At 45.3% G+C, this 22,090-nt stretch overlaps 1 protein-coding gene across 5 annotated transcripts in view; it reads right to left on the bottom strand.

Moving 5' to 3' along the window:
* The window catches only part of LRP4 (LDL receptor related protein 4), a 95,682-nt gene that overhangs the window by 12,399 nt on the left and 61,193 nt on the right, over positions 1-22,090 (bottom strand). For 4 of the 5 annotated variants that reach the window (XM_032692200.1, XM_032692199.1, XM_032692196.1 and 1 more), the window contains 24 exons: positions 19,855-19,971; positions 17,766-17,879; positions 17,199-17,315; positions 14,652-14,780; positions 14,193-14,312; positions 13,951-14,076; positions 11,529-11,654; positions 10,946-11,080; positions 10,647-10,772; positions 9,432-9,662; positions 9,016-9,172; positions 8,441-8,658; positions 7,324-7,500; positions 6,489-6,614; positions 5,561-5,769; positions 4,877-4,958; positions 4,112-4,217; positions 3,141-3,342; positions 2,625-2,814; positions 2,244-2,375; positions 1,436-1,576; positions 625-711; positions 249-420; positions 7-169 (listed from right to left, as the gene is read on the bottom strand). In XM_032692200.1, coding sequence (XP_032548091.1) covers positions 7-169; positions 249-420; positions 625-711; positions 1,436-1,576; positions 2,244-2,375; positions 2,625-2,814; positions 3,141-3,342; positions 4,112-4,217; positions 4,877-4,958; positions 5,561-5,769; positions 6,489-6,614; positions 7,324-7,500; positions 8,441-8,658; positions 9,016-9,172; positions 9,432-9,662; positions 10,647-10,772; positions 10,946-11,080; positions 11,529-11,654; positions 13,951-14,076; positions 14,193-14,312; positions 14,652-14,780; positions 17,199-17,315; positions 17,766-17,879; positions 19,855-19,971 — 3,503 coding nt within the window. The remainder of the gene's footprint in view (positions 1-6; positions 170-248; positions 421-624; positions 712-1,435; positions 1,577-2,243; positions 2,376-2,624; positions 2,815-3,140; positions 3,343-4,111; positions 4,218-4,876; positions 4,959-5,560; positions 5,770-6,488; positions 6,615-7,323; positions 7,501-8,440; positions 8,659-9,015; positions 9,173-9,431; positions 9,663-10,646; positions 10,773-10,945; positions 11,081-11,528; positions 11,655-13,950; positions 14,077-14,192; positions 14,313-14,651; positions 14,781-17,198; positions 17,316-17,765; positions 17,880-19,854; positions 19,972-22,090) is intronic. The other variant, XM_032692198.1, reaches the window with a different exon arrangement.

The raw sequence follows: 22,090 nt of genomic DNA, 5'->3' as shown, positions 1-22,090 counted from the left end.
TCAGACCTCAGTGTGTGCATCGGCCCAGAGCAGTTGGGATCCAGCCTTATCCACTGCCAGTCCATTAGGCCAGCCCAGGTTGTTGCTAATCAACACTACACGTCCAGAGCCATCCATCCCAGAGCGTTCCAGCTTGGCATTCTCACCCCAGTCTGTCCAGTACATATACCTGGGGAAAAGTCAGCAAGTATTATGGAAAAGGAGATCAGAAGTCCAGTGTTAACCCCTAATCTCTTGACAACACTAACCCCATCTCATGGTATAAAGCTATTGCCCGAGGGCTGTCCAGGTTCTGCCAGATCAAGACTTTCCTCATGGAGCCATCAAGGTTGCCTACTTCAATCCGGTTAGTTCCTGTATCTGTCCAATATATCTTCCTGCCAATAGCATCCACGGCCAGCCCATCTGTAGTCAACAGACCTGAGAAAATAAAAAGACATATTGGTCACAGCTTATTCTTCCAGCTTAGTCAGGAACTTCAGGTATTCCTCTTGTCCATCTCATCAGGCAATTGCTTTAGGCTTTGCTTGCCTTTCCGCCAAAAATTTATTCTACCAGGGTGTCAGTGAATTACTCTTCATGTGGCATGGAGGCAAGAGGTTCTCAGACCAAAATATCCCTCACCTGTAGTGATGATGTCCTCAAACTGTGAGCCATCAAGGGCAGCCCGACTGATTTTCCGTAGTGTGCTGTCTGACCAGTAAACCTTTCCTGCATGGAAAAAGAAAAAGTAGCTTGAAAAAGTTCAGAATCAAACAAAACCAAAACAAATCCCAACAACCAAACAGCAAAATCCTTAAAAAACTGATCCAAGTCTCTGACTACCAGCTACACCATTCAAAATGGATCTGACTGCAAAGGAATAACAACAGAAAAAAGATTATTAAGCTGAAGCGATAAAACAGTACAAATTATCTCGTTCCAGTTCTCCCTCAAATATGTAGGAGTACTGACAGTCTGATCTTTACACAAGGACAGAGAACACGTAACACTTTATCAGCTAGTAGTAGAGTCCCACATCTGGTTTCTCAAAATGTCCCAGACCACAGCAATCAGATCATCTACCTCACTGCGCAACAATGTGTTTACACCCAGCACAGCATCAGGTTTTTACTATACACAAACAGCCACACTCTCAGCTCTACTGCTGTAAAAGGCCTCAGCAGGAGGAAGGCTTTCTTAAATCCAAAACACAGAACCATCTCACTCAATACAGCAGGAGCATTTTTCCATGGTTTTGGAGTTCTCTGTTTTCCTATAAGGATATTCCTTTCCTTATTGGAAAACAATTATTTGCAGCACATACCAGAAAAAAAACAAATCTACCCAAATCCATAAACTACAGTAAGATCTGTGTCTGGGTGTTTACTCAGACATTTAGATATGAAGTCACTCGTTGCCTTTCAAACAGTCAGATACACTAAGAAGTTCAGACCTTCACGAGGATCCACACCAATAGCAATGGTGTTCTTCATGGTGACATTGACTGAGACAACAACATCTGCAAAGTAGGGGATATCCAGGGAGACCATCCGGACGTCAGTCCTTCTGGCAAAGATCAGAAAGCTGGTCATTCCTGCAGAGTTGAAAATAAAGAGATATCAGCAAGGAACAAGTTCAGTCAATTGTATTTAACAAATTCTGGAGGTTACATCCACTTCAGTGGAAAAGGGAAAGCGTCTCAGGCAGATCTTGGCTTATGGACAGTCTGTATACAGAAGCTTTACTGAGCATCACTTAATGCTTCTTTACATCCAAGTTGAAAAGCAGTGCACTCATACAAGAGTTATTTCTAATACGCGTGGGAAATGGGAATTAGGAGTCATTTTTTTCCCACTAAAGAGAAAACATGGATGTATCATGGCCTGAAGCCAAGTGCCTTCCACAAAAAGAGTCCTCCAAAAGTGGGTCGATGGGAGGAGTGCAATCAGACCTATTAAAGAATATAGTACCTTGCAATTAAAGAATTCATCTTAAGATTAAGGCAAAAGTATGGGGAAAAATGTGGCATCTGGTTTAGTTGCCCAACATAATTCCAAGAAAAATTTTTTCTTCATCAATCCAGTAACCAGTAAGTTTCTCCACAGTAATTCTCACTCAAATTGAAGGTACAGACACCAAATGGGTTTTTCAAAGTGTAAAGTAAGTAAGCACATAAAAGTGAACTTTGTTCTATAACAAGGCAGAGGAAAAATGTAGCTGTGATACAAAACTGTAATGAGGATTCTACAGAAAGGACCCACCAGGGGAGCAGGTCTTGCCATCAGATTGCAGGTTGATCCCTGTAGGGCAGGTACAGCTATAACCTTTTGGAAGTGGTGCCAAAAGGCACAGGTGACTGCAGCCTCCATTGCTAACTTCACAAGCTGTGTGTACTATTGAAAAGAGAAAAAGAAATCCATGAGCCAGTGGCACTCACACAAAAAAGGGATGCAACAGCTATAGAAATGCATTCTAGAATGCTCTTAAACATCAAGCTGAGAGTTAACTCTCATGCTTTCATATTCCACACAGACACTTTAGACAATGAGGGTTGACAGGTCAGCTTCTTGCAGAAGAGAAGTGCCACACAGCAGAGCCTGAGCAAGCTCTCAGCTTAGTGTGGCTTGGGGTGAGCTCTGTACCTTGTGGCCTGTGCCGATGGAAAACATGAATATCCATAAGATTCTCCAGATTGTCCTGCAGCGTTTTTCGAGACTGCCCAGTCTGTCTATCTGCGCTCTGGATGCTTTTGGCCTGCCAGTCTGTCCAGTAGATTCTCTCGCCATAAAGAGTAAGTCCAAAGGGGTGAGGCAGATTGCTCCCAATCAGCACCTGGTCAGATTGTCCCCAGGCCCCCCCAAAAAAAATATTACTAAGAAGTCACTAAGGAGAAGAGGCTTCCCTTGCCCCCTCTCAACATCATAACATACAGTCACAGCAAAAGGAGAGTGATGAGGCAATGTTAGCGCTCAAAAGCAGCTTCCATTTTACAGTTTGCAATTGAAAGGGAGCTCTCCTCTCCCAGTGAAAGCAGCTGTGTGCTTTGATTTGTAAATTTCCCTTTCAACTGGAAAAAGAGGCAGGGGCCATCAGCACTCTGTGCTCTAGGACCTACACCTCAGGCTCCCAGACTTCCTCATCAAAGATGGCTTCCTTACCTTCCTGTTGCTTCCATCCAGATTGGCATATTCGATGGTCTTCATGCCTGCATCTGCCCAGTACAAGCGCTGTGATTCATAGTCAATGGCCAAGCCATTGGGCCATGTCAGGTTGGAGGAAATGATCACCAAGCGGTTTGAGGCATCCATACCAGCACATTCAATTTTTGGGTTGGCTCCCCAGTCAGTCCAGTACATGAACCTGAAAAGAAGCCCAGAGAGAAATGAATGTCCACACTTTTTCACTGCCTCTACAGCCAGGCAGCGCTACAGAGATGCAAGAGAGCCTGGTGACTTCAGGCCCTAGCATGGGGTTCCAGCCTTGGGTTCTTGTAATATACCTATGATCATACCCAAATTTATATACCTTCTACTACCCATGGGCTGGCCTAAGTAGAATATGTAGGAAAAGGTTCAAGAAAATAGGTAAAGGTCTAAAAAGAAACCAATTATTATTTACCAGTCTCCACCATTGGCTCTTTACACTCTTGTTGCATTTGTCTTCCAGGAAGACAAGGAAAGAATAGCACACTTTCATTGAAGACCTCTAACACTTCTAAAGCAACGGCTGGCAAGCTTTTTCCTATCCATCCTATCCCCACCTCCACAAGGTCCGAGGATATCCTTCTGACTAAAACTCTAATTGATAAGCATAGAGCTTGAATACAAATTCAACATACCTGGGCTTCATTCTCAACAGTTTTTGTAGCACATCTTTAGCTATTACATCCCCAGGATAAACAAATGAAAATACCAGCCAGCTCCTGCAAGCTGTACAGCACAACACAACAGGCAATCATCCCTGTCTATCTTGTTCCATTAGTATCTAAAATCAGGTCTCTAGTTTCAGTCTTTGTCAGGTTGTAGAACAACGGCACCAGTGAGAAAAGCAATTGCACAAAACCAAAGAACCTGAACATCTTCAGACATGCAAGAATTGCTGTGTCATCCCAGAAGAAAGCATCTCTCACCCTCCAACAGGGTCCACCACAATATCTCTAGGTCTGTCTAAATTTTCCCAGATTAGAACTGTTCTCATGGTCCCATCTGTGTTGGAGACTTCTATCCGATCTGTTCCTACAAAAATCAAGAGAGAAAACGACAAAGAGATCAAAGACCTCTCGAATCGCAAGAGCTAAGGCAAAAAAAATTCCATACAACAATGCATTCTTCCCCTTCCATTCATCTCTGTTCATAGCCAGAAGATAGGTAAGAAATGGGGCTCAAAGTGTCACTTTCCATTCTCTCAAGTCGCCTCTGTAGCTGTTACTCATGTGGAGTCCTGCGTGAATATAAACCAGCTCTTTCCTAAGCCCCCAAGGTGTCTACACAGGTGTGAGAGAACAGCTAGAAAAGAATAATCTTCCTTATGTCTCTCTAAACTATGACTCCAGCAAGGGAACATCCTCCAAATACTACCTGCTGCACCCCAAGATACGCTGTTGGAAGATACATAAACACACACAATCACAAGCTCTGCAGCAAGACAACAGTGATGACTGACTTCTACTATAAATCTTTCTACAGAATTAGTACTGGGGGTACTGCAAAGAGAAATAAACTAAGGGTTGCACCTCAATTCACACTTTGTTACAAGCACGAGATGAAACTGAGATTTTTTGCTACACAGAAACAGACAAATTTGGAATGAGACAGATAGAACTACGCAGTTGATTTTCAGTTTTCCTGACTAATAAGGAAGACAGAAGTCTAGATAAAGCAGAGGACCCCAGTACCTGCATCAGTCCAGTACAGCTTGTTGGTGACCCAGTCAATTGCCAGTCCAGCTGGACTTTCCAGGCTAGTGTCCACCACAACCTAAATAAAAACAAAAAGAAAAGATCCTAAGTGAAATTAGACCTTAGTGAAAAAGCACTTGCCCAATGCACTATCCATTCACAATGTTAACTTTCAAAAGTCAAAAGCCCAAGCAGAGCAAAGCCACACAAGAGAGACCATTAAGGACTTAGAAGTTCAAATAAGGCTTACATTTGGAGAAACATCTATTTTTCATGCCTGTTCAAACTGCAAATCCAAACGCTGAACTCTGTTCCCTTCATTTATAGTAACATTAGCCTAAGGGCATGTGCAAAAAGCATTTTCAAGGAGCATGACTCTTATTCCAAATGTAGAACATAACACAGGATTTAATACTTCAGATTTTTAGGGCTACAACAAAGGAACTGACTGCAGCTCACAGCCATCATGCTTCATGTCCCCATACAAGCAGTAAAATACACCAAACTTGTGTATGAAGTGTCTGGTGATCTCAGGGCTTTTCCGAGCCAGAACTAGGCAACCTACAAAAAATCCACCATGAACTGCAGCGCCCTAAAAGGCCAGAGTATCCCAGCAGCTTCAAATATGATGCTCAAGCAGTCTCCTGGATAGATGACCTCCACACATAGTTAACACTGTACCTCCTGGTTTGATCCATCCCATTTTGCTCGGCTGATTGAGTCAGTGCTAACATCTGTCCAGTACACATAGTCATCCTTTGAGTCCCAGTCTAGAGCCACAGCACTGCGAACATCAGCAAGGGGGATGACATCATCTGACAGGTCATCAGTGTCAAAGCTGATCCGACGGATGTCCATCCTTCGGGCAAAAAGCAGGAACTTGTCAAGACCTGATCAAAGGTCGAAAGGTCTTCTTTTAATTTCTCTAAGTTCAACAACACAGTGATAGACAGACAATTCCCTGATATATCCACAATCTTAACCACCTATATAATTTCTCATTGGCAAATCTTTGGTCCTTTTTCTTTAACTGGAAGCAAAACATCACTGGGAGAGGATGCGTGGGGTGGATGGGCAAGGGGGAACAGAGTACTTGTGAGCTCTCTCCTGGAGGGTAACCTATGCTGAGAGAACAAAGCCATATTCTTCAAAGAATGGCACAGACCTCCCCCCAAATGAAATAGCTATTTGAAAATAGCTCTTGAGAATCTAGGAGATAGTTGGTCTACTTCTTTCACTTGGTTGCAAACAAAGAGAAACTGCACCAATGAAGGGGATTGAATTTTTTGTCCATTAGTGACACAGCTCTTATGGGAGCTTCAGGGAGACAATCAGCTGTGTCAGGCAGCACGGTGTCAACAGCAGCCTGAGATAAGGATCCAAGGATGGAGTTTCTCTGTATCCCCACCCATAAAGCCTAGTGAGGGCAATGAGAATGCACAACAGGGGATGCATCAAAAAGGTGAAGCATCCTCTGGTGGGACCTTAATACTTCAAACTCAGTCTACTCAGCTGCATCTCCAAGTGCTGCTGATGCTTACTCCCACTGCCAACCCTCTGCCACCCACTGAACATCTGAGCATGCAGACTGTGGTCCCACCTCACTTACTCTGGGCACAGGCATGGCTGCTGGTCTTGCGAAAGCCTGTGGGGCAGGCACAGGTGTAATCCTTGCTGCTTGGCAGGCAGAGGTGAGTACAGCCCCCGTTGTTGTCCCCACAACGGTTTCTCCCTGCTCAAGTAGTCAAACAGAAAAACAACCACGCATAAAACAAAGAGTAACAAAAAGAGGAAAAACATCAGCTGAGGTGTCAAAACCCACAAGGATATGGTAACTCATCTACCCAGAAATTAACTGACAATAAGGAAACGTATGACAGAGCTCAAGTACTGCTTGGACAATGCTCTCAGGCACATGGTGTGACTCTCAGGGATGTCCTGTGCAGGGCTAAGAGCTGTACTCGATGATCCTTGTGGGTCCCTTCCAACTCAGCATATTCTGTGATTCTGTATAAACTAAAGCACTAACTCTATTTTCAGGGCTCAATTTTAAAATAAATTTAAATAAATCCACTTCTAGAGCAGATTACAGCAATTGAAGAGGAATCAGGGAGGTGTCAGTCATTACTATGACCACTTATGAGCTTTTGCCCCCTCCCAAAACAGCTCTTGCATAAACAAGCCCCAGGTATTTCCTACTGAAAGGCCTCCACCCCGGGTGTCAGCAGGGGGAGCTGCGGTAACACCCAACTCCGATTTACCGGGGCTGAGCGATCTCAGCAGAACTGCCGGTGGAGCCAGTTCTGCAACAGCCCTGGGCACAGGCAGGGATGTGCCGACACACATGTAGTGAGTTCAGCCTCACGTGTGGATGATCAACAGGGTGATGGGTGCCTGCAGGTCTTCTAGTGGCTCAACTGGGTCTCTACTCTCACTGCAGTTACCTGCTGGCTGACGCTGAGGATGAAGTGTGTGGATGTCCATAGGGAAGTGGAGCTTGTTGCGGATGATCTCCTGGTTCTTGCCTGTGAATTTGTTGGCACTGTTGATGCTCTTGGTGTGCCAGTCTGTCCAGTACAGACTGTCCTCAAACACGGTGATAGCAAATGGGTGCGGGAGCCCTGTAAAAGACATCCAGTCAGGGATATAATCAGGTCTAACACGACTCGGGCTAGCAGGGAGACAAGGGAAAGCTCTTTCCACTGCCCCTTAGGCTTTACTACAGTCAACCTGCTCAAATACACTTTACACTAATATAACAGACAATTCCTCTCTGCTATCATATAACCACAGAATCACAGAATGTTAAGGGTTGGAAGAGACCTTAAAGATCATCTAGTACCAACCCCCCCACCATGGGCAGGGACATATTCCACTAGACCAGGTTGCTCAAGGCCTTATTCAACTTGGCTTTGAACACTGCCAGGGTTGGGGTATCCACAGCCTCTCTGGGCAATATGTTCCAGTGTCTAACCACCTTCACGGTAAAAAATATCTTCCTAATATCTAACCTATATTTCCCCTCTTTCAATTTGTATCCATTACTCCTTGCCCTATCACTACAGTTCCTGGTGAAGAGTCCCTCTCTGGCTTCCTGGTAGGCCCTCTTCAGGTACTGGAAGACTGTGATACGGTTTCCACGCAACCTTCTCTTCTCCAGGCTGGACAGCCCCAACTTCCTCAGCCTGTCTTTGCAGGGGAGGTGCTCCAATCCTCTTATCAACTTTGTGGTCCTCCTCTGGACTTGCCCCAACAGTTCCATGTCCTTCCTATATTGGAGACATCAGAACTTATGCAGCACTTCAGGTGGGGTTTCACAAGAGCAGAGTAGACAGTGAGAATCACCTCCTTCAACCTGCTGGCCACACTCCTTTTGATGAGGTCACTGATAACTGGGTAGCAAATCCTATCCCTCAGTGGTGACAGAATTCATTTCACAGTGAAAGAGCAGGAGACAAGCACGGAAGCAGGAGCCAGTGTCTCTGAAACTCAGAATAGCACTGTGCTACTCCACTGTCTTTACTGCAGAGAGTGCTCCCCATACATAGCCCTTTTACTCACCTTGGCTAATAACAGCCTTCCTGTTCTGCCCATCGAGGTCAGCCCTCTCAATGACATGATGTTTGGCATCCACCCAGTACATTCGATGTCCTGCATAGTCAATAGTCAGTCCATTGGGCCAGAAGAGGTGTGTATCCGCAATGATGCGACGGTTAGAGCCATCCATGTTGGAATACTCAATACGGGGCGTGTTGCCCCAGTCAGTCCAGTAGATAGTACTGGAGGAGGCAGGGAGAGATAGGCTAGAAAACTCATGGCTCACATACTGCACCCAGCATCACTCCCTATCAGGACAAAACAATCAGTCCTGTGACCTTGAGCATGACACTGGGTCACAGCCATGGGAGAAGTGACGGCCAGCAAAGTAACCAGCACTTTCAAGCCGGTGAAAGCTGAAGGACTCAGAGTAGGATTAAGGCTCTGAAGGCTCCCAGTACTGCCAGGTTCCCCAAACTCACAGTACCAAATGAAGGCTTGAGGCCAGAGGCAACCCTTGTGACCAAGAATGGGGTTTTCAATGCTCACTTGGAAGCACGTGCATGGAGGGCTCACTGGGGTCCTACATTTTCACTTACCCCTCCATAGGATGCAGGGCAATTGCTCGTGGTTTCTCCAGGTTCTGCCACAAAAGCACTTTCCTGTGAGTGCCATCCAAGTTTGCTACTTCAATTCGAGATGTCCCAGAGTCTGTCCAGTATAATTTGTCATGGATCCAGTCAATAGCAAGTCCACCTATCTCCAAGAGAGAATTAAGCACAGAATGAAACCACGCATCAGCACAGAAAAATAGTTCCCTTTTTCTCTCCACTTCAGAAGAAGCCCAGTTCAGTCCTCCTGCCAGCCAAGATTAACTCCAGTGGGACACTCATCTTAGACCTATTCCATCCAACCCGTACCTTTGCTCAGGGGGATTCACTTCATTTTGAATGCCGGGTACCCACTTTTCTCCACTCACCCACCCCAGGCTGTTGCTTTTTTTGTGGTGACGCACCTGGGCTCTCCAGCCCTGTGGAAACCACCTCTTCCACATTGCTCCCATTCAGATTGGCCCTCATGATGCGATCAAGTGTGACATCAGACCAAAACACCAGCTCCTTGCTGTGGTGGAAGTCAAGGGCAATGGCATTTTCCAGGTTGTTCAGGAGCAGCGTATACTCTGAGCGATGAGGCAACACTTGTCGGATATCAATTCGATTGGCGAAGAGCAGCACTGGCTCTGGCCCTAAGAATACACGGAAGGACAGCATTAGAGTATTTTACAGCATTTGACAAGGTCCTGTCTACCATTCCCTCTGCACCAAGTCCCAGAAAATAGTTTTGCAGTACTGGCAGCAAGAAATCAACCTCCAAATGCAAAACACTTCAGAGAGCTGTTTCCACATCCTCAACAACTCAAAGATGAGCAGTTTTAAACCTTTTGGCAAACATTAACTCAGCAAGAAGTAATCATTCCAGGTCCCACCTAAGCCACCTCATCTCAGCCTCTGAAACCATACCACTAGGCAGCCATTTGGCAGCTGGACAACACTGGCTTTTTTCCTATATCCATCTCCTAGCCATACAAACACATGCTCTACTACATCTTCTACCACAGATAAGACACAGCTGAAATACGCCTAAGGCAGATATAAACTCAGCAGGTACTTCCACAGCAGAGAAAAAAACCCCAAAACAGTATCAACATCCTAACATCTTAAGACTTTAAATGAAATTTCTAATTCCTCAGCTCCTACGTTAGAGGAATAAATTAAACAAGTGTATAGACGTCCTTAAAAAAAAAGGCAGATGTCCACACAGCAGCCATTCACAGCATTCAGGTTTGGTGACCAGCATCAAAGGTCAAACCACAAGGAGGTGTGACATAACATCACTGACTGGAAAGGTTAAGACGCTTCCTGAACAGATACAGAAAGCTGGTTTTGTCCCAGTGTCTGGGTCTCCAGGAATGACAAGGGACTAGGAAAAGAAGCTAAGGGGGCTCTTCTGCTGACAGGGAAAGGAAACAGTAGTCAAAAATCACACAAAATTTTCACAGGCATTCACCAAGAACCTGGGCATATCTAATACAAATCCGGGTACTTCCTTTTGCTCACATGTTGGCTTGGTGTACAGCACAATGCTGCCAATAAAGCATTAGAGACATAATTATGAGAACTGGACCAATACACACCCCCCAGTTACGTTGGCAGGTTGAACTCTCCTTTACCTAGAGCTTTGCAGCTACGCTTGTCAGGTCGCAGCTCATAGCCTTGCTCACACCAGCACTGGAAGCCTCCTTCACTGTTGGTACAGCCTTGGCTGCAGTAACCTTCCTCAGCACATTCATTCACATCTGCGTGTTACAGAGAAAGGGAGAAAGTTACCATCACATAGATCATCAACAAAGCAGGCAATGTCATCTATAGCTCGCTTAATGCTTTCACACTCTGATTTGTGCCCTGTCATAGCCATCAATTTCAGACGTATCAAAGCAGTAGGGAGGAGGCTACTGCTCCAAAAACCCACCTTGGCATGATCGGCCATCTTCCAGGAGCCTGTAACCCGTGTGGCAAGTGCACTGCACCATCCCTCGTACCATCTGGCACTTCTGAGCACAGCCACCATTGTTCACATTGCAATTCTCCTCCCCTGTTCGTGGACCTGTAAAAGAAACACGTGAAGATAACCGAGCTGAAACCACAAGGCAGCTGCTTTTGCCCTCAGCTGTTAGGCAGCAGTCACCCTTCAAACCAGGCTGAGCGAGAGAGAGAGGACACAGGCTGTGCTGGAAGTTTCCTCTTCACAATCAGAGCTCTCCTCTGCAGGCCACTACTAAACCAGACAATAGAGCTCAGAATAACATGTTTTTAGGATTCACTGTCTCTGCAGACAAACATTAATATCTGAGATCATAATCTTCTCCTCATTATTCCTTGTGTGTAGCCTGTAACTGGCAAAACCACGAAGGCCTTTTTCCTCAGTCTTCAACTCTCTCCCATTATCACAGTCCAGCTCTCTAACTTACACACATTCTTCAGTAACAACAGATTGACTCCCATACATTACAGTGCCTCCATTTGTGTTTAAGACTGAACTTGAGAGGACTTACGGCAGTTTTGATGTGGGCTCTCATCACTGCCATCTTCACAATCATTTGCTCCATTGCACAGCTTCCTCTGGCCAATACAACGCCCATTCCCACACAGGAACTGGTCTGAGGCACACTGAGGGGTGCCTGCAATAGAAGGAGGGGAAAGTAGCACACCACAGCTTACTGCCACGGTGAAGAAAAGGATACAGAACATTTTATAAGATTTGTTACAAGCTTTTCATATGAACACAAATCCATGAATTCCTCTTTCCTTGAACTCAGCTCATCTCACACAACTTACTGTTCCACCTATCTTTATGCTGATTTGCAGGCCTGCAAACTCTCCTCCAGTCTGAGTCCACTGTTGCTTTACTGTGAAGTTCAGCTAATTAGTTTCTCTCAGAATGACCGGTCCTGGCATAGCTCCCTTTGGTTCCAGATTCTACAATCCTACTCAGTGTGTAAAAAGGAAGAGTCAGTTCTTTACTTTAATCATCTGATCTGTCACCCTAGCATGGCTATGGATCTTAAACCTGCCTAGGGAGGAGCATCTTGTCTAGCCCTAACTGCACTGTACTGGACTTGGAATGAGATTTACATGCATCCTTAAAATCTGAGCTCAGGCAACAGGATTTCACATAAGCTACACGCTTAAACTTCTGCTGTTGGCACAGAGACTGTACAGAATTCTTGTAAGTAAAGTAATACTGTTTGTAGGCACTTTACCAATCTGATTGTTTCTTCAGCAATAACTGCATTGTCCTGTTGCCTCTTATTTTTTGTACCTCTTAAGCTGACTTGGTTAGCAGTTCCCAAATCATCACCCTCTGATAATCTTAGGAAGATAACAGGACAATACAGTCACCAGCAAAGAAAAAATGAGACTGGCAGACTGCATGTAAGCAGCATGGAAAAGGGCAGTTGTGAGATTAACAAGTACAGTTAAGAACTAATGGACACCCCAACTGGGAACATAAAACCAAAACACATGCAGATTCACTTTCCAGAGCACAGAAATAATATGAAGGATGATGAAACTTGGACTTCGTTTGTCATATTGCACATAAAGATCCTTACTTACATCAGTTGATCACCTAGTATTTTAGGAGTCTTCTCTCTGTGGCCAATAAAAATACAATTCTTTTCTAAAACCAAGAGGATTTTACCTCTTGCTACAGACATCGGGACATCACACTATGTCACTTAGATGAGTCAATACACATTCTGCTTGGAAGTCTCAATTTAATTTTTACCTCCTGACTGTCACCATAGACTTAAAGTAGAACTGCACAACTAACCTTACAGTAACAATAGCTGTACTCAACCACCTTGGGATTGGTTTGAGGTGGAAAAGTTGAATTTCAGGCTCTGGAAGCTTGACTTGGCTTCTGGGTGGCAACTGTTCTTTCAGTACCTCTAAGTACTTTTTTTATCAGGATGAGAAAACAGGGTTACCAGTTGATCTTTAAGTACAGTTGCTTTTTCCAGGATCACCACACCGATGCTCATGACAGCTGACCAATCTGAAGCAGCTGCTCTCAAATGGCTACAAAGTGTGCCTGTCCAGGTCCTCTGAACTTAGCTATCCTTGTAGAACATTCACGCTTTGCTCCACAACAGCCCACCCCAAAACAAGAGGTACAGTTCCACAAATCCATTTTGTCACCTCTAAATTCTGTTTAGAATACACTGATCCAGCAGGGTCAATACACCTAGCTGGGCTCCACTCACTAGGATAAATGGATGGACCAATACACACTATTGCTCAGCAAGGCCTTTAGGCATCCTGAAGGCTTTAAGGAAAAGAGAATATTCTAGACATTCCTTGAATCCTACCACAACACTAGAGTCTGTTGAAACTCTCCATTTCTCTATAACCATTATCACACAAAAGAATGACGATATGTGAAATGATTACCAGAAAAAGTGACTCCTGAGCAAACACCTAAGGGGAAAGCTGACACCCTTAACCTCTAAAACAAAGGCTTTACTCTTCCCTTCCACTAAACATCCTTTTTGATCCCACTGCCTGCTAGAATTGCTCCGCAATTTCAAAATGCAGCATGAAAGCTATCCCAAACTATCTAGAAGGTGTAAGTTAGACACAGCCCATCTGACAAAGGTAGCAACAGTGCACATTGTTAATGTTTCCAAGTCAGAATGCAATAGTCTCAGAGCTCTGTGGTAATCCACAGTGTAGGGACAGGATAGGAAGACAGAGGGATCTGATACTTGACCAGAAAACACCATCATCTAAGTTAATTCAAGCACACAGACTTGCACAAGTTTGTAAACATGTAAGACGGACCACAAATCCCATTCTTTAGGAAGGGCAGAAACTCTAGGCTGAACTCACTGAAGCAATCCAAAAGAGACTTCACCACCTATTACCTTTAGGATGGAAATATTAGCTATTAAGCAGTAAGGCAGCAGGCCAAACCTGTGTTCTCACAGTTCTCCTCGTCACTGTTGTCAGAGCAGTCATCTTCCCCATCACAACGCCAGGACAGACGGACACAGCGCCCTGACTTACAGCGGAACTGGTCAGCTGTGCACATAGATGTAGCTGAGGGACCAGAAAAGCAAGAAGGATCAGAAGTGACCCAATTACAAAGCTAAGAGTCCCAAACACTCTTTTGCATCCACAGAAACTGAATGCTTCCACCAGTTTCCAGCACTCACTGCAGTTCCTCTCATCTGACTGGTCATCACAGTCAAAGTCTCCATCACACCTCCAGCCAGCATTAATGCACAAGCCACTGTTGCACATGAACTCTCCAGAGCGACAAGGCTGGTGAGATGCTGCAGAGATGATAAAAAATATAAAGAACAAACTCAGGCCAACGTAACATCCTCAAAGCTCCTCAGTACCCCTTCCCCTCCATTATTATGAAACTTAGTCCCAAACAGATTTCTCCCGGAAACTGCTTTAATTCCTGTAAGCAGAAGTGCACTGACTACAGAGTTCTCATCGCTATTCTCACTTTCAAGAGTTAAAAAAATCCTAATAATGAAAGAGCCAGTTTATGTGTGAACAATCAGATCGCTGTCTACACTGCAACCCCTCTCCAGCCAATGCAAAATCCATTTAGGTTTGCAACTCAGATGCTTGGACCAGCACATCACCCTGCACTAACTTACAGCAGTCAGATTCATCAGACCAGTCCCCACAGTCATCGTCACCATCACAGTGGTAGATGTCCAAGATGCAGCGTCCATATGCACACTGGAACTCCTCCAAGCTGCAGGTGGCAGCTGGAACATCTGATGCTAACAACAGAATCAAAGAAAAAATGTATGAGGTGACAGGGTACAATCCAGTTTAGAAGCAACCTTCTCAGTCCAATAATGGACTAGTGAGTATTCAATGGAAGGGGGTTAGAAATTACTAGCCATTGTTGCATATCTCTGCATGACTTGTATTACTGAGAGGAACTTGAATGCTGCTTTTGCTTCACCGAAAAGCAGGTTAAACCTATATATAAAGACATCCATGCAGACAATTCACTAAAAATAATTTTTAAAAAAGTTACACAGGATGTTAGTCTATAAACATTTAACTTTTCAAGAGCCATTAAATTCTAGAGATGCAAACAGCTATGAATAAGGAAGAGGATCCAAGAGTGTCACGTTCTATCTTATACTTGAAACACTATGTATTAGTAACCTTCACAAAGTGTTTAAATTGCTTATTAAATCTGAAAAGGGTAGATACAAAAATGGAAAAACAGAGACACCTTTTGGGGTAGCTCTGTATTAATGACTGAGGCATGTCAGAATGCAGTGTTAAAGTAGGGAGTGATTCCTTTAGAATTTTAACAAAAATAAGCACTTGAGGACCAAAGGAAGGAAGCAAGCAGCAAGATGCCCAGGTCTGCACCTGACCTTTGAGGATTTCCCCCTCCCTTTCCTCTCAAGCTCTCACCAAAACAACCATGCCTTTTCAGTAAGGAACACTGCCAGAGAGATGACCCTGGGCGAAGCCCAACAGACTCATGGTCAAGGATTTGCCTACTGTTCTCTGTTCAGCAGTACACTAAGTAGGAAGGGATGGAAAATATTCTCAGTCCCACACAACAGATTCTGACACCTCTTCTCATACTCTCCGGAGAATGAACTGTATATTTCAGGCATACAAGTCTCCCAACTGAAGAGCTCTGAAAATAAATTTATTAAACAAAAGATAAAAGAAAGACTGAAAAGAAAGAATAGTCTGGGAAGTGAATTACATCCGTCTCTCCAACCTGAAGTAGTTGGCAGAGCCTGAAGAGCTTTAATTCAATGAGTGTCCAGCAGCTGGATATGAAAATGTGTGTTCATGTGTGCCTCACCAAAGGAGTCTGAAAGCAGTGTTTGGGTCTCCTTGAGGAGAAAATGAATTCAGTGACTTAAATTATCATGCTGTATTATTCAGTTATAACACACACATCCCCAAAAGAAAAAGAAAGAAAAAAACACACAAAAAAAGAACAGTGCAGTCCCACCTTGTCCTAGATGAATGATAAGCATGACTGGAGATAAGGAAAAGATGACAACCACGTGGATGAAGATAAAAGAACAGGAAGTAGCGAAACTGAGCTTCTTAGCAAGTTACTTAAAATGCCTTATAGAGACAAATGCCAGCCAGGACTGAAGTAGCATTCCACCTCAGAGAAGCAGGGGCACCAGTCCTGGGGTGCTCCTCCACTCCTATAGGAGGCAATGTTGGATCATCTCCCCTCCCTTCCCGAGTGTCTATCCGTGGCCTTCGGTGAAGTGACAGGCAAGGGAACGGGAAAGGGAGAGGGAAAAAGGAGAGGAAAAGAGGCTCCCTTCCTCCTAGAGCCCTTTCCTGGCTCAGAAATGTTTGCAGCCCCTGGCTTCCTGCCAACTCATTATCTGGAGAGATAAAAGACAACTCCCCCATGTATCCACTCCCCCTGCCCTTCAGGAGATGATGGCCCTGATCCCCCTCCCAGAGCCTTTTGAAGTTTCCTGCTATCTAGAACAAATTCTGCAAAATGCTCTCAAAGGAGAGCAGAGTGGGGGAAGGGACCACTGCAAGTTCCAGAGATACAGACAGCATTCACTGACACAGAAGACAGGCAGTGTGGGTCAGGAAGGGACACAAACTCCTGTCCCACTTGCTACAAGCCTGTGAAGGAGAAAATAAACGTTGTGGGTTCTCATGCCCTTCCCTTCCGCATCAGTCACTTTTTCGGCAACATCCTGCAGAAAGCATCTAAGTGAAAAGAAGCTGGGCAAGCAGGCAATCCCTGTAATGTGCAGTACCTGAGGATGCCGTCAATAAGCAGAGCACCATCCCTCTTCCAAAATTTCAGTCAAGAGTCAGACAAGAGAAAAAAGAAGGGAATAGTTGTCTTCCCTTCCCCCCTGCCCTCCAGCTCCAACAGTTTTATATAGAGCTATCTTCAGTAAAGCATAAGCCTCCTGCTCTGACTCAAGGTCACAGCCATGAGAAGGAACAGAGAAGCAGAGAGGCATGGACAAAGTATGCCTGTGAGGTAACACAAGAGAGACACCATTCTCTTGTGCCCTCTGGGGTAGGCAGCTGAAGACAGCATAGCTGCCAGTACAGGCAGGACTAACTTGTTTTTGATCTCTGCTGCAGAAAACGTGCCAAAACCCAAGACAAGTGCAGGTCCAAAAGGCTATTTCCTGTGGTTACAAAGGAAGGAGAGCACTTACGGCAATTCTCTTCATCTGAGCCATCCTTGCAGTCTGTGTCACCATCACAGAACCAGTGCTCAGCTATGCAGCTGCCGTCACTGCAACGGAACTCCTTCTCTGAGCACTTTCTCATATCTGCAGAGACAGCAATGCAAACAAAGCCTTGGCTTTTATGAGAGTACCCAGAAAATCACTGTAGCATTCTCCAGAAGCTCCTAGGGCACCCACAAACGAGACTTCTCATTAAACCATACATACCCATGTCAGGCAAGGCCTGAGCAAAACCATCATTGTTCATTTAACTGACACACAGTGCTGGATTCAAAAGGAATCCAATGGGACTTCACAAGTCACAATGTCAAGGAATAAAAGGTCTCAAGTGATTTTCTTACCTTGCAGGTAAGCCATATAGCATGAGATCCCAAGCAGCCAGCCCATGGAATGGAATATCCCACAAGCCCAGCCCAGAAAAGCCAGCTGTGAGTGTTTACCATGCTCAAGGGATCCTAGACCTGCACAGGCTGGAGTCTGCACAACTCCTTTTAAAGTATGGGAGGGCAGTACTTACAGAACCACATTACTCACCACACTGTTCATCACTGTTGTCGCCACAGTCATTGTCACCATCACAGTGCCACAGGCTGCGGATGCAGTATCCATTCTGACATGAGAACTCATCTTCCTCACACTCCCGTGGTGCTGCAGGGACACATGGGCATAAGGTGAAGGCAAGGCAAGAAGATTTAGCTTGCAGAACACCAAATGTGTGACATGTTACAAATCGAGCAACATTGTCCTCCAAGGACACCACAATGTTGGAGAGCCAATTCTCCCAACAATAGCAGGAGAGCAACTGCAAGATTTCTTGAGTGTCTCTCTTCCATTCCATTCACAAGTCAACAGTACAGATGCCTCTAAAAATTGAGAACACAGGTTGAAGGAAGTACACAGAACACAGAGACGAAGCCACCCATCCTGTGCTGGTATTCTAGCACAGCCCAAGCCAGACTCGAGGTATCCCTGCACAGGAAAAAAAAAAAGGTAATCTTTCCTCTTTTTAAAGGAACAAATAACTGCTAATTGTATTATATTTCCAGCTTCTTTTCACAACAATGCCAAAGCTGTCTTCAAAGGAAAGCAAAGGGAAAATTTGAACTTCCTCTTCTGAACACCTCAGTATTTGCAGCCTCATTCCACCCTCCTTGTCAGTCTGCTACGGAAGCTTGCCTGCAGACCAGTGAGGAAAGGAAAGCGACTGCAAAATTAGCACCCGAGGACTTCATCCAACAGAAACCCTCCTAGGGTTACTGCTAATCTAAAAAAACCCTTAGGAATCTTTTATGCACAGAACCTTGCCTTCTTCCTTTCATTACTCTCTAAATCTTCTGGTCACACTCTTCTCTACTGTTGTCAAAGATATGAGGGCATTGCAACATTTTATGAAAAACAGAAAACCAAACAGACACCGACCTACATACCTGTTCTTTCATTAATATATTTGAATAGACTGGAGCTTAGTCCTGAGTTCCAGAGCATCACACATGATGTCAACCCCTGAACCTTGCTTCCCAGCCCTTTGCCCAAAAAGAGAGGCAAAGATCAGGGGTATACTGATCAAAAAGTGAACTGATTTCCATGCAAGGAGTGGACAGGGAATACTTTACAGCCAAGAGCTTTATTTTCACATTTCTTGAGATGGGGTTCCTTCATCAGTGTCACTCTGGAGCACCACGCACAAAACTTTTGTAGAATTCAAGGGCTGCGGAGTGATGCTTACTAAGGAGCTGCGACCACCTCAACCAGAGAGCAGAACAGTTCTGCTCCCAACTGCAGCCTGATGCCAACACAGTTACAGCAAAGCTGAAGCTCCAGTGCTACATAATACGCTGGTTCTCCGGCATGTGTTGCCAAGTACAGATCTGATGACTTGTGGAGAATGAAAGTTGTATCCCTGAACACCTTTTGCTAATGGAAGCCAACCACAAGTAACTCTTGTCCTCAGCACAAAGGGGAAAGGAGGGGGCTGAAAGTCAAAGACTCAGGCAAAATTTCCTCCATTTTAATAATTTGTAGAAGCACATCAGCAATGCTCACAGCTAACAGGCTACCATGGCAAATCTTCTGAGGATGGCACCTCACGTGGCAGCAGACAGTCAGCTTTCAGGGAACCTATCTATGTGGGGGCAATATCCTTACAGTACCTCCCTCTCCTCAAGGAGCTCTGTTTGAAGGGACAGGATGCTGGTGACAGCCCAGCACCACAGAAAAGTCAGACAGTGGAACCTGAGGCCACAGGAAGTCAGCCAGACATCCAGTTCAGTAGGATTTGGCAGGGGTTAGGTGTTTCCACAAATAGGGGAGGGCACAAAGAGCTCAGCTCAGGGAAGTGCTTCATGGGATATTAACTAGCAAGGCTGCAGGGCATAAACGGTTCTACAGCTGGATGAAGAAGCATCCCCTCCCCCAGAACAGGCAGCTAAATAGCAAGCCAGGTGCCAAGACAGAAGGGCTTAGAGGTACACACCTCTGTCAGAGTCAAGATATAGCTTATTTCAAGACAGAAGTCTGATTCACGGAATAAAGTCTTCAATTCCTGCAATCAAAAGAGTCAACTTTCTCCAGCCATGGCAGGCGGGCACTGCACCCACCCTCTTCCCTCAGAGAGGTGACTTACGGCAGTCCTGTTCATCAGAATCATCCTCACAGTCATTGTCTCCATCGCAGACCCATGACCGGCGGATACATTTTCCGTTGTCACAGTGGAAGTCCAAGGGAGAGCAAGTGGGCAGCACTGCAAGAGCAAAGAAACACCTCATGGAGCTGCAGCCAGCTTCCTTCCTGAAAGTAAAGTTCCTTCCCTCCTGAGGGAGCAGGGCTACACCTCTTAGAAACAAAAGACATAAAATTTCAAGTCATCAGGAAGAGCTGTTCCTCAGATGGGGGGGTAGGGTAGGTCTGTAGCTTGGCAGTCTCTCTTCCCCAGAGAAACACTGACCTTTCCACAATAAAGTAGCTGCTGCAATCCCCCCACTGAGTTCTTTATTTTTCTTTCATCCTTGAGCCTGCTGTCCTCCCATAACTGCACTTGTTTTATAACAAGCAAAATTATACTATTAACATCTTACCTGCCTATTTCCTAGTGCAGTCCATCCTGTTTCTATTACACAGCAAGTTCTTTAGAGTGAGAACTATAAGAAGCAATGTTTTGGGGAACAGGACTTTACAAGGTAACATGCTATAGCATGTGTTTCAGCACGGGGACTGCCAGTTTTTCTGTCAAGAAATCTGCAAGGAGAAGCTTAGAAGCAGGAATCCTCTGCTGGGGGTAATTTGCTGTACCTCAGGTGTGGGCAACAGAATCCAAATCCTGCTAGAGGTTTCCAGAAGGGACAGAAGAAGAGGACAGGGATGGGATGATGCTTGCCTACACAGGAGTCTGTTGGCAATGGAGTGGAACCACAAATCCACAGTGCTTGAAGAGGCCTGGAGCCACAAAGCTGGAATTCAAGGGGGAGCATCAGCCCCGTTCTTCCCCCCACAGATGAGAGGAACACTCAGCCCCAGGAGGTTCATACTTTTAAGTGCTGCCAGCTGTGATAGGCAAGGGGCTGCACAAGACTGTTCCTGACAGGTGTGTTCTCCTAAGAACAACATTCACTCGGCGATGTGAAGAGGCGAGGGCTAGAAAGGCTAGTGCCTCAAACCCTTTCATCCCAGCCCAGCTTGCCGACAGCATCTCCCATCTGTCACCAGGCAGGCCAGCCCTCCTCTGCTATGCTGCTACTCCTTCCCTTGCCAACACTCTCCTGGAGGTGGGAGTATGAAGGGAGGGAGGTGGGTAAAAGAAGAAGGTGAAGACAGCAGCCACACACAAAAGGAGAAGGATTAAATAAGGAGAACAAACAGTCACATTTTCAGCTTTTCCAGCTTTCTCAACCCACTGTTTCCCCTCAGCCCAGGACTGCTGCCAGCGTCCTATGACAGCAGCATGGATTATACTATACTGAATCATTCACTGCTCTCTATAGCAAGTCCTCCAACATATCTCACCAAGGGACTGTCCTAAAAGCCCCCCACCATAAGAATACACTAGACTAGTGCAGCTAAGTTCAGACTTGCTCTAATGTCTCTTTTTCTAACCACAAATTCAGATCATCTTCTCAGCTGTTCCTGTAGTGTGGCAGGCATAGGCATTTCTGTATCTGAGAACATCACTGCAGATGTAGCTGCTCTCAACACTCACAGAATTTGGCACTGGCCCTCAGGAAAAGGTCCCTCACATCATGTCCAGGATGTCACATGCAGATATCTATCCAGGTCATATCCAGCTTCTTCTAGACCTCAGAGGAGTATAAAGGAGAGAGAAGCATACCAATCTGTATTTTCACCCTCCAGTTTTGACAGTACCCTGCTCTTCCAATAGCTGACCCATTTCCTTACATTGCATTTTCTCTGAGAACCCCTGTGTTGCTGCAGCAAAATGAAGAAGGAGCTTCCTCTTTTTCCCCAGGGAAGGTGGAACTGGAAAATTCTCCGCTTCCCAAACTCTGCTTCCAAACAAAACCAAGACATTTTTGGACTCAGATGGTCAGTCCCACACGAGACCTCTCTTCCCCAAGCACAACTTCCATACATTGCATGCTGAGCAAACCTTCCCTGGCCTCAGCTGCAGTTTCAGGACTATGACCATCCTCCCAGTGTATGCTTTAGCGTGACTAATCACCAAAGGACTGCACAGAAGCCACCTGGAAGGGAATTTGCATGCTGACTCTCCAGGGGAGAATTCTTCAGGTTCCCAGAGGGTTAAGCCATTAGCGCTGGTTCAGATGGATACCATTATCCCACTGAACTGCTGCACCCCTTCATGAGGTAACAACACAAAATGAAATTCCACCCCTACAGGGAGCAGT

The sequence above is a fragment of the Chiroxiphia lanceolata genome, chromosome 6 (genome assembly GCF_009829145.1).
Source record: "Chiroxiphia lanceolata isolate bChiLan1 chromosome 6, bChiLan1.pri, whole genome shotgun sequence".
Taxonomy (NCBI): domain Eukaryota; kingdom Metazoa; phylum Chordata; class Aves; order Passeriformes; family Pipridae; genus Chiroxiphia; species Chiroxiphia lanceolata.
This window is presented reverse-complemented; position numbering and strand designations above follow the sequence as displayed.